The following is a 15,121-nucleotide window of genomic DNA, read 5'->3' as shown; positions in this document are numbered from 1 at the left end:
TATATGGGTTGAAAGGGATCATAGGATAACCTATGACCCCTTTCGACACATTTCATGACAAAACAGGTCTCTGGGGATCCCAGAACCCCTAGAGACATATTAGAATCATTTATATGGGTTGAAAGGGGTAATAGGATAACCTATGGCTCATTTCCACATATTTTATTACAACATATGTCTATAGGGGTCATAGGACTTCTAGAGACATATTATAATCATTTATATGCTTTAAAAGGGGTCATAGTATAACCTATGACCACTTTTGACACATTTCATTACAACATATGTCAGTAGGGATCTTAGGACCTATAGGGACATATTATAATCATTTATATGGGTTGAAAGGGGTCATAGGATAGCCTATGAACCCTTTTGACACATTTCATTACAACACATGTCTCCAGGAGATGTACGAACCCTAAGGACATATTATATTCATTTATATGAGTTGAAATGGGCCATAAGATGTCCTATGATCTCATTCAACATATTTGATTACAACATATGTCTATAGGTGTCTTAGCACCCCTAGGGATATATTATAGTTATTTATATGGGTTAAAAGGGGTCATAGGATAACTTATAACCCCTTTCGATTATTGCATGGCCCTTTAATTAAACATTGTTGTTTGTTTCCATACTACGGTTGCCATCTTTATTATGTTTAAAATTTTAAGAAGGTTTCCTCTATCAATTCTATGGAATGAACACAAAAGCCTTCTTCAATAAAGATTGATGATTTTATTTACTAAATTTCCATTTTCTAAATCTTGATAAGTTAGCAGTGCGGCCATTTTAAAATACCAGCGGATTCAGTGATAGTTAAATAAAGGAGAGGATGGAAGAGAGATTAAATACGTAGAGAATCAATGCTCAATGCTCCAGCTTAACATTCAATGCTTTCTTATGTTACCAACTTATTTATGAGATCTTTTACTCTTCTTTAGTTCCACTACAAAGAAAATATTTTTCTAAACCCAAGCTGTAGTTTCTACTTTGGTTAAAAGTCGAAATTTATGGTAGTAAAATGTTCTATATAAAGTCAATCTGGAATGGACAAACTTAGAGTGCTATTTTTTTACACAAATAAGATGGTTACAAGTAATAATGATATCTTTATAAGAGATATGAGAAAATATTTCCTTACTTGGACCTTGTTGGCTATCAAAATTTTGTGATATTGCTTTGTTAATGCGTGTTTCCTAATCATGAGGTAGATTTCTTATTTTTAAATGTCCAACACTCTGTATTTACTTATCAAAATTTCTTCTTCGTCCATGAGGAATGCTATTGTATACAATGTCATTATCAAAGCATGCTTATTAGTAATCTAAGAGAAATTCATTAGGAACATAAATATCTTTTGTTCTGACTCTTGTGTACGACATGTGAATATGTTTAAATATTTTATTTTAAAGTTCTATTAGTTTTGAAAGATAATTATTGCACATTCTTCATGATGCCTCATAGTACCATGTTATGTTAGGAGGGTGTTGCTTCTAGCATTCATGAATAAATAAATATTATTAAATTTTCTCTTGCACTCTTTATACAAATTTAGAATACTAATAACTTGAATTTTTTTTTTTGTATTTTAGGTTTCATAGTTCCATTTTGGATAATCGTAGTTAAGATCTCACTGAGTAAATTGAATGAAATTGGTTCACACTATCAGATCATATACATGGAACTAACGTGAAATAGCTAGATTTTCAATAAAAAGAGGTAATTGTAAGACTGTTATGTAGTAAAGATGCAAATCGGGATGGAACCTGAGACATGCTTAGTTTATTATTTGAAACTTAAGACAACCTAACTTACCTCCTAGATAAGTTAAAAATATCTTTATAATCTTCAAATTTTTATTGATCGATCACCAAATATCATTGGCAAAGATGAACGCTTCTACAAGTAATGTATACTCTTCATATTCAAAAGAAGACAAAAGCTGAATACAAAACCCATTTAATTCTATCGTCCTTATCCCATAGACTTTGGAGAGTTCTGTATCGTGGCTTCTTTTTATAGTTTTCAATTTTTTCTCGATTTGTTTTAAATTATTATACCTTGCTTGAGTACACTTTCATTCACATATAAAAAGCTCACTAGTTTCAATCTTACTAATTTTGTAGGTAAACAGGGAATTTGATTTTTTTCATTTACAAATGCCAATACTAATCGCAACCAAAAGAAATTAGACAGATATATTAAATGTGATACTTTGTCAGTCTTACATGATCCATTAAAAAGCACTAATTTTTTTATTTTATTCTAAAAAAGCATTGTATCTTACAAATTTTAAGCTATGCATCATAGAAGATATATGAAATAATATTTTTTACCCTATTGCTGATTTCTTGTTTTCATTGTCACGGGTTTATTTCATTTTGAAACAAATCTAACTTGCATTTGATAGCATTTTTAATCTACAGTAGCTTCATGCAACAATCTATTTTTTGCAATGATTTTAGAATTTCCTAGAAGATATATGAATAATATTTTTTACCCTATTCCTAATTGCTCGTTTCATTGTCACCAGTTTAGTTTATTTAAAAATAAACCTAACTTGAATTTGATAGTAGTTTTAATCTACACTAGCTTCAAGAAAAAATCTATGAAATTTTGCAATAATTTAATAATTTCCACTATCAATAACTATTTACAATCAATGATCTAGGAAGGCGCATATTACCAAATGCTGAGCAGGAACTGGGCATTTTACCACATGTGAACCTTGAACTAGTCTCGCCATTTGACATTTTTTATGCTGCCATGAAATGTACTCTACAAATGGTCACCTATCAAGTATTAAATAATTAACTTCTAGGTGATTATGGGACAAAAGTACAAAATTGTGTCACCTTTCAGGCTGAGATATCAGAATGATTGAATTTGAGTATTTCTCTCTAAAAATCAATTTTGTTGAAACATATGATCTAGATAAATTCATTATAGCTAAGCTATATATGGTCTCACACTTTTCCAATTGGAAATGCATGTTTTATACTAGTTTGTATCCAATTACTAAAGAAATAAAAGTATTTCAGAAAAATAACGTTTCAATAACTCTTACTATTTTTTATGATTTTTTTTAATAACCTATAGAACACCATTTTATAGAGCTCAAAGTCAAGGATATTCTCATATAGAGTTTTTAACTTATTTTAATTAGATATTGCATATTGTAATTAAAATTTCTACAAGCACGTATTTTAACACTAAAAAATATATCAATTTTGAGAAAGAAAAAATATTAAATCATATTAGAAAATTGAAAATCATATGATGTTCTAGAGGAGAGAAATTCCTCTTCTAGAATGTATAATTTTTCTTCTGGTTAGAATAGATTTGTTTTGAAAAATGTGGTGGGAGATGGAGGCTATCGATTTCAAGTGAGTTGAAATTTGAATCATTATAAAAGAGAAAATATAGGTCTAAAGACAATTTTATTTTTTATTGTGCTAGCTATGTATGTTATCTATAACATAGTCTGAGATCAAAGGGAAATGAGTTTATTTCCATATAGTTTTTTGGTGGGAACTAGACCCCTAATTTTTATCATTTTTCAACACCTAAAACATCAATTCTTATTCCAAATAATTATAAAAAATTATAATCCTAAACTTCATCCATTTCTACGCATTTCATTAGTTTGCTTCATTTTCAAATTCTCAATAATAATACCATGCTTATGTCATTAAAGATGAACAATCATACTTTTGTTAGCCTTTTCCTTTACAAAAGGGTGACACGGGTTTGTGCTTTTACCCTATGTTTATGTGTTGATGTGCAAAAAAGTAAAGAAAAGTAAACTATGAGTTGTTAATCCCTCTCCCTTAGTATGCCATTAAAATGATGCAAATGTTAAGTATATACTTAACATCAAAAACTTTAGTCCCTCAACTTGTATCTACATCTTAATATTGTATAGAATAATAGAGTTGGTGATCTATGTATTTTTTCATTTTACTCAATGAAAGACGTTCAATTAATTTACCACTGATTGGGTTTGGGTGCAAATTTTGGGCAAAGAAGCCACATATCGTGCCTTGATAAGGAGTAGTTGTGTTAGCATCTTGACTAGAGTGGCCAACAATGACCTTTCAACATGGTTAAGACTGCGCTATATAATTTATCAATAACTGGAAAATACCACACCTCACCTCATATCCAAAGTTTTAATCTTGTGCATTGGAGTAGAATTAGATTTTCTAAAAATCATAATGTGTACCAATTTAAGAGTCGTTCACTAGAACCAATAAGGCACCCAGATTCAAATTTAGTTATAGATACATAAAATTAAGTGGAGTTTTGAATTTGTTTCTTACAATTCGGAATTGTTATAATGTTACAAGGTCATCACAACAGTAAATAAAATCATCAATCTTTATTGAAGAAGTATCTTTTATCAATGGCTAACCTAGACATCACTTTGGCCTTTTTCACCTTAGAAGGCTTCTGAAGGAAACTAGAGATCACATCAAATGGAGGTAGAATCATTTGAACAACTTTCTTCTTCTTCTGAATATTGTTCTGGAACCATGAATGTGTAGCATTTGAAACTTGCACATCGCCTATTATATTTTCAGCAATCATCATTAAATCTTCTGAATTAGATAATTGATTATCCGGTTGTGTCATGTTTATTAATGATATCTCAGGAGGAGAGAGACTCAAATGAGGGATTGCCACATCATGAGAGGATGTAATGGGAATGTGTGGTTCAACGGCTTGCGGAGTTCCTTGATCCTTCATATTAGGCTCATTTCCTTCCTGATTTGATCTAGTAGATTTATTTTTCATCTTTTTCCACCTCTTCTTGACTGTAAACTTAGCTCGATGATTTAGATCTTAATCTTGATCTGGAACACTTGCATCTAATTGTTGCATTCCTTTAATGCCATTCGAGATGATTTTCCTTGATTGCCTCTTCTCTCCCTACTTTGGAATTCAACAGCTGCCCTTTATACTTTGGCTTTATTGACCCAATCTCTTGTCCTTTTAAGAACAAAGGCAGTCCTTTCTTTTAAGCTTTTTAACTCCGAAATCGACCAATCAATAGGAGGGAGATCTAGCAATTCGATTTACTCATTGTAGAAAGGATCAACCAAGGAAACCTCATTATCATCTACACCTATCACATCAATATCTAGCTTGAAGTCTATTACCTGCCTCACTGTAATCTGCATCCAATCTCTCTTCCTGACTTCAAAATCATTTTCACAATCCTCCCAAAAGTCCTCTAGAGAAGGGAAGTGACCAAGATTGGGATTTAACTTTAACTCATTCACTGCATAGCCCTTACTATCATAAGGGAAACACATCTTATAAGGATGCAAATTTATTGTGGCAATAGATCTTTCTATATTCCTAGCATCTGATGTGGTATCACAACTATAATATCTGATGCCAATAGGAAAAGGTATTTCATCTATCCTCCAATTCCTGCAAAGTTTATTGATTTGACTTATTTTCTTGCACATTTCAATCAAGACTTATTTATTTACCCATATAATTTTTTGACCCATGTAAATGAAGCTAGTGTAGATTAAAACTGCTATCAAATTCAAGTTAGGTTTATTTGGAAATGAACTAAACCGGTGACAATGAAACGAGCAATTAGGAATAGGGTAAAAAATATTATTCATATATCTTCTAGGAAATTCTAAAATCATTGCAAAAAAGAGATTGTTGCATGAAGCTACTGTAGATTAAAAATGCTATCAAATGCAAGTTAGATTTGTTTCAAAATGAAATAAACCCGTGACAATGAAAACGAGAAATCAGGAATAGGGTAAAAAATATTATTTCATATATCTTCTATGATTCATAGCTTAAAATTTGTAAGATACAATGCTTTTTAAAAATAAAATAAAAAAATTAGTGCTTTTTAATGGATCATGTAAGACTGACAAAGAATCACATTTAATATATCTGTCTAATTTCTTTTGGTTGCGATTAGTATTGGCATTTGTAAATGAAAAAAATCAAATTCCCTGTTTACCTACAAAATTAGTAAGATTGAAACTAGTGAGCCTTTTATATGTGAATGAAAGTGTACTGAAGCAAGGTATAATAATTTAAAACAAATCGAGAACAAATTGAAAACTATAAAAAGAAGCCACGATACAGAACTCTCCAAAGTCTATGGGATAAGGACGATAGAATTAAATGGGTTTTGTATTCAGTTTTTGTCTTCTTTTGAATATGAAAATATACATTACTTGTAGAAGCGTTCATCTTTGCCAATGATATTTGGTGATCGATCAATAAAAATTTGAAGATTATAATGATATTTTTAACTGATTTAGGAGGTAAGTTAGGCTGTCTTAAGTTTCAAATAATAAACTAAGCATGTCTCAGGTTCCATCCCAATTTGCATCTTTACTACATAATAGTCTTACAATTACCTCTTTTTATTGAAAATCTAGCTATTTCACGTTAGTTCCATGTATATGATCTGATAGTGTGAACCAATTTCATTCAATTTACTCAGTGAGATCTTAACTATGATTATCCAAAATGGAACTATGAAACCTAAAATACAAAAAAAAAAAATTCAAGTTATTAGTATTCTAAATTTGTATAAAGAGTGCAAGAGAAAATTTAATAATATTTATTTATTCATGAATGCTAGAAGCAACACCCTCCTAACATAACATGGTACTATGAGGCATGATGAAGAATGTGCAATAATTATCTTTCAAAACTAATAGAACTTTAAAATACAATATTTAGACATATTCACATGTCGTACACAAGAGTCAGAGCAAAAGATATTTAAGTTCCTAATGAAGTTCTCTTAGATTACTAATAAGCATGCTTTGATAATGAGATCGTATACAATAGCATTCCTCATGGAAGAAGAAGAAATTTTGATAAGTAAATACAGAGTGTTGGACATTTAAAAATAAGAAATCTACCTCATGATTAGGAAACATGCATTAACAAAGCAATATCACAAAATTTTGATAGCCAACAAGGTCCAAGTAAGGAAATGTTTTTTCATATCTCTTATAAAGATATCATTATTACTTGTAACCGTCTTATCTGTGTAAAATATTAGTAGTCTAAGTTTGTCCATTCCAGATTGACTTTATATAGGACATTTTACTACCATAAATTTTGACTTTTGACCAAAGTAGAAAACTTACTGGACAAACCAATCAAAGTGGAGGAGGAGGATGCGACAAGGGAAGCACTTGAGGAGCAGAAGAATGGGAACCAAGAGAAGGAAGAGGGAATCTAGCCCAGGCTCTGTTGTGTTACTTTACTATTTTTATGATTATGTTTCTGAACTTTGCACCCCACGGGGTTTTAGGAATATGTCAATTACTTGGACCAATAGCAGTGTTGTTTTCAAATGTTGCTAGTTTATTATCTAGTTTACTATGCATAACAGTTTAAGTACTGTGGATGATGATGATTCGGCTCTGAACATATTATAGTTTTTGATGTTCAAAGTTGATATAGGTTAGATAACTAAGAGATAACCTCCAACTGAATTCTCAGCCTTTTGTTCTCTCGGGCCAAGCCCCCTTTTTTTTGGTTGGTATCAACTACTTCAAAAACAAGGGATCACAAGATCATAAGACCATAGCCGTACTCTTAGTAAACATAAACATAACCTCTAATATTTACTAAAACATTTACAACACCATAAGAACTAGTACAATTAAGAACATCCTATAACTTAACCTATTTTAATCTTAATTTTGATCCTGCCCCATGTGGATATCTTTATTTTTATAAGATATGACAGTTCAAACCATCTTTAGGAAATCTTTATTCATATCTCTATAGGATAACCTAGGATAACCTATGACCCCTTTCGACACATTTCATGACAACATATGTCTCTAGGGGTCCTGGGACCCCTAGGGACATATTATAATCATTTATATACATCGAAAGGAGTCCTAAGATAATCAATGACCCATTTTGACACATTTTGCTACAACATATGTCTTGAGGTGTCATAAGAGCCCTAGGGACATGTTATAATCATTTATATGGGTCAAAATGGGCCATAGGATGTGTTGTGAGCCCTTTTGACACATTTCGTTAGAACACGTCTTTAGGGTTCCTGCGATCCTTAGGGACATATTATAATTGTTTATATGGGTTGAAAGTTGTCATAGGATAACTTATGACCCGTTTTGACACATTTAATTACAACATGTCTTTAGGGGTCTTAGGACCCCTAAGGACATATTATAATCATTTATATGGGTTGAAAAGGGTCATAGGATAACCTATGACCACTTTTAATACATTTTATGACAACATGTCTCTAGCGGTCCCAAGACCCTTAGGGACATTTTAGAATCATTTATATGAGTGGAAAGGGGTCACAGGATAACCTATTCCATGACCACTTTCAACATATTTCATTACAACATATGTCTCTGAGGGACATAGGACCCCTATGGACATATTATAATCATTTTTTTGATTTGAAAGTAGTCCTAGTATAACCTATAACCCCTTTCGACACATTTCATAACAACATATCTTTAGGGATATTATAATTGTTTATATGAGTTGAAAGGGGTCATATGATAACCTATGACCCCTTTCAACACATTTCATTACAACATATGTCTATAGGGGTCCTAAGACCCATAGGGACATATTATAATTATTTATATGGGTTAAAAGGGGTCACAGGATAACGTATGAACCCTTTTGACACATTTCATTACAACATATGTCTCTAGGGGATGTAAGACCTCTAAGGACATATTATAATCATTTATATGGGTCGAAACGGTCCATAAAATGTCCTATGACCCCTTTCAACACATTTCATTACAACATATGTCTATAGGTGTCTTAGGACCCCTAGGGATATATTATAGTTATTTATATGGGTTAAAAGGGGTCATAGGATAACTTATAATCCCTATGGACACATTTCATTACAAAATATGTCTCTAGGGGTCCTCGGACCCCTATGGATATATTATAGTTATTTATATGGGTTGAAAGGGATCATAGGATAACCTATGACCCCTTTCGACACATTTCATGACAAAAACAGGTCTCTGGGGATCCCAGAACCCCTAGAGACATATTAGAATCATTTATATGGGTTGAAAGGGGTAATAGGATAACCTATGACTCATTTCCACATATTTTATTACAACATATGTCTATAGGGGTCATAGGACTTCTAGAGACATATTATAATCATTTATATGGTTTAAAAGGGGTCATAGTATAACCTATGACCACTTTCGACACATTTCATTACAACATATGTCAGTAGGGATCTTAGGACCTATAGGGACATATTATAATCATTTATATGGGTTGAAAGGGGTCATAGGATAACCTATGAACCCTTTTGACACATGTCATTACAACATATGTCTCTAGGAGATGTATGACCCCTAAGGACATATTATAATCATTTATATGAGTTGAAATGGGCCATAAGATGTCCTATGATCCCATTCAACATATTTCATTACAACATATGTCTATAGGTGTCCTAGGACCCCTAGGGATATATTATAGTTATTTATATGGGTTAAAAGGGGTCATAAGAGAACTTATAACCCCTTTCGACACATGTCATTACAACATGTCTCTAGGGGTCCTAGGACCCCTAGAGACATATTATAATCATTTATATGGGTCAAAAGGAGTCATATGATAACCTTATGACCCCTTTTCACATGTTTCATGACAACATATGTCCCTAAGAGTCCTAAGACTCTTAAGAACATATTATAATCATTTATATGGGCCGAAAGGGGTCATGTGATAATCGATGATCCCTTTTGACACATTTCATTATAACATATGTTTATAGGGGTCCCAGGACCCCTAGGGACATATTATAATCATTTATATGGGTTGAAAGTGGTCATAGAAAATCCTATGACCCCTTTCAACACATATCATTACAACATATGTCTCTAGGGGTCCTAGGACCCCTGGGGATATATTATAATCATTTATATGGGTCAAAAGGGGTCATAGGTTATCCTATGACCTTTTTCGACACATGTCATGACAACATATGTCTTTAGGGGTCACAAGACCTTAGAAACATATTATAATCATTTATGTGGGTCAAATGGGGTCAAATAGAATACTATCTAACGTAATTTATTTATTTAACTTTTGAAGGACGCATGCCAAACCTTTTGTTATTTTATCTGGAAACATTTTCAAAGAACTCATGGAGAATTAAACTCAGATTTTGATTTACATTGTTTAATATTTCCCTTCAATAAAAATGGAAAACTAGTCAGAGTTTCCATGGGTGATCCTTGAAACCTCTTTCTTTCTTAACCACTACTCTTCCTCCTTTCGATGAGACACTAATTATTTCAACTGAAATTAGAAATGTCATATCATTCCGTTGAAAATACAGAGTTAAGAGATGAATTTTTTTGGACTCTAGTCGTTTCCAAGTTAATATGATTTACATCTTAAAATCACAAGATCGTAAAATATTATCTCTACTCTTAGTAAACATAAACATAACCTCTAATATTTATGGAAATAGTTACAACACCATAAGAACTAGTACAATTAAGAACGTCCTATAACTTAACCTATTTTAGTCTTTATTCGGATCCTGCCTTCACAAGACTCGGTACCAAATTCAGTAATGATCTGAACTAAGAGGCACATTTCCAATATCCAACAACAACACTTCTCATTGTTCTAGTATAATTTTCAGTTTGAAATCTAAACTACAGCTGATATTTTCATAATACGATGATTTTTCTCAGCAACAACCAACTTCAAATACAATGAGATATTTTTAATAAATTCTAACTGATAGTCCTTTACATTTCAGAGGATGTAACACACAACACCATGAATCATAAGGAAAGAAAGTGTGGAGATGTAATCAATTATTGCATGGCCCGTTAATTAAACATTGAGGTTTGTTTCCATACTACGGTTGCCATCTTTATTATGTTTAAAAATTTAAGAAGGTTTCCTCTATCAATTCTATGGAATGAACACAAAAGCCTTCTTCAATAAAGATTGATGATTTTATTTACTAAGTTTCCATTTTTTGAATCTTGATAAGTTAGCAGTGCGGCCATTTTAAAATACCAGTGGATTTAGTGATAGTTCAATAAAGGAGAGGATGGAAGAGAGATTAAATAAGTAGAGAATCAACGCTCAACGCTCCAGGTTAACGTTCAATTCTTTCTTATGTTACCAACTTATTTATGAGATCTTTTACTCTTCTTTAGTTCCACTACAAAGAAAATGTTTTTCTAAACCCAAGCTGTAGTTTCTACTTTGGTCAAAAGTCAAAATTTATGGTAGTAAAATGTTCTATATAAAGTCAATCTAGATTGGACAAACTTAGAGTGCTAATTTTTTACACAGATAAGATGGTTACAAGTAATAATGATATCTTTATAAGAGATATGACAAAAGATTTCCTTACTTGGACCTTGTTGGCTATCAAAATTTTGTGATATTGCTTTGTTAATGCATGTTTCCTAATCATGAGGTAGATTTCTTATTTTTAAATGTCCAACACTCTGTATTTACTTATCAAAATTTCTTCTTCGTCCATTAGGAATGCTATTTTATACAATCTCATTATCAAAGCATGCTTATTAGTAATCTAAGGGAACTTCATTAGGAACTTAAATATCTTTTGCTCTGACTCTTGTGTACGACATGTGAATATGTCTAAATATTGTATTTTAAAGTTCTATTAGTTTTGAAAGATAATTATTGCACATTCTTCATGATGCCTCATAGTACCATGTTATGTCAGGAGGGTGTTGCTTCTAACATTCATGAATAAATAAATATTAATAAATTTTCTCTTGCACTCTTTATACAAATTCAGAATACTAATAACTTGAATTTTTTTTTTTTTTTTTTAGGTTTCATAGTTCCATTTTGGATAATCGTAGTTAAGATCTCACTGAGTAAATTGAATGAAATTGGTTCACACAATCAGATCATATACATGGAACTAACGTGAAATAGCTAGATTTTCAATAAAAAGAGGTAATTGTAAGACTATTATGTAGTAAAGATGCAAATCGGGATGGAATCTGAGACATGCTTAGTTTATTATTTGAAACTTAAGACAACCTAACTTACCTCCTAGATCAGTTAAAAATATCTTTATAATCTTCAAATTTTTATTGATCGATCACCAAATATCATTGGCAAAGATGAACGCTTCTACAAGTAATGTATATTCTTCATATTCAAAAGAAGACAAAAACTGAATACAAAACCCATTTAATTCTATCGTCCTTATCCCATAGACTTTGGAGAGTTCTGTATCGTGGCTTCTTTTTATAGTTTTCAATTTGTTCTCGATTTGTTTTATATTATTATACCTTGCTTGAGTACACTTTCATTCACATATAAAAAGCTCACTAGTTTCAATCTTACTAATTTTGTAGGTAAACAGGGAATTTGATTTTTTTCATTTACAAATGCCAATACTAATCGCAACCAAAAGAAATTAGACAGATATATTAAATGTGATACTTTGTCAGTCTTACATGATCCATTAGAAAGCACTAATTTTTTTATTTTATTTTTAAAAAGCAGTGTATCTTACAAATTTTAAGCTATGCATCATAGAAGATATATGAAATAATATTTTTTACCCTATTCCTGATTTCTCTTTTTCATTGTCACGGGTTTATTTCATTTTGAAACAAATCTAACTTGCCTTTGATAGCATTTTTAATCTACAGTAGCTTCATGCAACAATCTATTTTTCGCAATGATTTTATAATTTCCTAAAAGATATACGAATAATATTTTTTACCCTATTCCTAATTGCTCGGTTTAGTTCATTTCGAACTAAACCTAACTTGAATTTGATAACAGAAATCAAATTTGTGATTCGCTTGCATATATATAAAATCGATTGAAAATTTTAGTCTTTATTTAGTTTATCAAATCTTCACTTTCTATTGTGCTAATTGTGATATAAATCTTTCTTGTCATTTGTATAAATAGATATAAATAATTTTTTCCTCTCCACGTGACATTCTGGTTTTAATGAAGAATAATTTTGGACACCTGAATAATAATGAGAAGATAGCCGAGGAGCTGAGCAATGACCTTAAAAAGATCGTATTACCCACTTTCCATGGTTTCGATGGTAAGGATGATGCTGAGAAATTAATCATCTTCATGGTAAAGTACTTTCGTGTTCATCACCTTTCGGCATAGTCTAGGGCTTTATGGGTTGCATTTCAGCTGATTGGTGAACCAACTATGTGGTGGAACAGCCACAATTAAGGGCCGAGAGGAAGTTGTGACCAGGACAAATATCTTGGGAATACTTTTTTATCTCTTTTCATGAAGCGATTGTTGCATCTGTTATTTTATGAGACAGACGTAGCTGAGTTTCAAAACTTGATTAAAGGGGTCATGGCAGTGACCAAATATCAGGAGCGATTTTGTTATTTGTGAAATATGTTCCATAGTATTTGTAGGATGAGCATTTTAGAATGGATATTATAAGTTTGTATTGGGATTACATCTCCAGACTGGATCTGTGGTCAAGATGCATGAACCAGAAACCATAGAATTCTTTTCACACAGAAAGATGTTCCTTTAGGAAAATAAACTTCTGTTGAGAATGCAACGAGCAGCTCTAAAGAGAGAATTTTTATTAAATGGTACGAAAATAATATTCCTATGTGGTCTACCTTTCCTTTGTTTTATTTTTATCGAATCGATCACAAAAAATTAAGCTCAAGAAGCTTAGGCGAACATCTTCTGAATGTAGTCCACGAGCTCCTGGGTGATGCGGAAGGCCTTGCTCAATACGGAATCGGGGAGAGGGGGATTCGCCGCAAACAGAGAATTAGCAATTGTCTGGGTTCCCGGGAGCTGGCTGCTCAAAGCAGAGATGGCCACCGCATTCTCTTTTCTCACATTCTGCTGGAAATGCACGAGCGCCTTGGGGAAGACGAACACGTCTCCCTTCTCCAACGTCTTGCTGAAGAAGGTGTTGTTGGTGTCAATAAACCCTACAAAGAGCTCGCCTTCCGCTAGAAAGAGAACCTCGGTGGCTCTGGGGTGGGTGTGAGGAGGATTAATTCCACCCACTGCGTAGTCGATGCGGACCAGAGATATTCCCAACGTGTTCAGCCCCGGTATCTGCATTACGTTGGCAGGGGTCACGATGGAGCCCACTGCATTGTCGGTGTTCCCCGCCTGCCCAAGCCCCCCGAAGAAGAAGTCCTCTGCTGATACTGCCATTGCCTCCTTGCACACGAACCCGTTCACCAACACTGTGAAAAACAATCATATAATCAGTACCTAGATTTCTAACGAGCACATGCAATCATATAATCAGTACCTAGACCTCTTATTACCTATAATGTTATTCTCTGCGCACCTTTGCTTTCGTTGTCTGCAACGCAGAAATCCTGCAATGGATCGGAATCCGCTGCCACGACGCCTTTGCCGAAACAACATATCAACAGAACAAGCCCCAGCGTGAGGTAAATCATCCTGCTACCCATTATGACAGGAACACAGAGAGACTGATGTGAATAAACAGCTCAGGATGTGGATAATTGAATTGAGTACTATTGCAAGCCCATTTGCATGCTTTATATACTCGAAACGTTAACTGCTCCTCAAGGACTCATTCATTCTTACCTGACGATCAACCCACCTGCTACCGCGGATATACTCTTATCATTCTTTTATTATGGTTGAAATCTTCTACGTTGAGGTTCCTGAAAGCCAATATTATGTATGCTATTGCTCCCTCGTAGAATTGGTAAACTAGGGAAATTGAATGATGTATTTCAAACACAGATGACTACTTCGCAAGGGTTCATTCATCTTGACTCCGTCTATTTTACCCCGTTCTTCCAATATGATGACGTACTTCCACAGGGATTTCCAACGTAAGCCCTACTGCATATGGTTACCTCCACATTAAATTAATAAGACCTAATAACTAAATTGAAAATCACAAACAACTACTGCGTCGATTTAAAGATATCTAATGGATGATATTAGTTATTTACATAATAATTAATTATGTATTAATGTTTAATATCAGATCAGAAACAACCACTCCATTTGCAAATATATTATTTATATAATAATTAATTAGATATTCATTTTAACA

At 32.7% G+C, this 15,121-nt stretch overlaps 1 protein-coding gene across 1 annotated transcript; it reads right to left on the bottom strand.

Moving 5' to 3' along the window:
• Window positions 1–13,734: 13,734 nt before the first annotated feature.
• Window positions 13,735–14,501, bottom strand: LOC149568952 (putative germin-like protein 2-3). Its single transcript, XM_089817661.1, has 2 exons — window positions 14,375–14,501; window positions 13,735–14,267 (listed from the first exon to the last, which is right to left on the bottom strand). The coding sequence occupies exons 1-2, from the start codon at window positions 14,499–14,501 to the stop codon at window positions 13,735–13,737; spliced, it is 660 nt and encodes a 219-aa protein (XP_089673787.1).
• Window positions 14,502–15,121: the final 620 nt, after the last annotated feature.

This window comes from Cupressus sempervirens, chromosome 3 (genome assembly GCF_028749045.1).
Source record: "Cupressus sempervirens isolate cs-2001-9-10 chromosome 3, ASM2874904v1, whole genome shotgun sequence".
Classification (NCBI taxonomy): Eukaryota; Viridiplantae; Streptophyta; class Pinopsida; order Cupressales; family Cupressaceae; genus Cupressus; species Cupressus sempervirens.
The sequence above is the reverse complement of the archived record's forward strand: the minus strand, read 5'-3'. Positions and strand labels throughout refer to the sequence as shown.

What these genes read in the sequence shown, in the direction of transcription:
- LOC149568952 (XM_089817661.1), bottom strand. Translation starts at nt 14,501, where the DNA reads ATGGGTAGCAGGATGATTTACCTCACGCTGGGGCTTGTTCTGTTGATA. An exon ending in TGCAGACAACGAAAGCAAAG is followed by an intron (nt 14,268 to 14,374) that starts GTGCGCAGAGAA and finishes TGTTTTTCACAG; the next exon opens with TGTTGGTGAACGGGTTCGTG.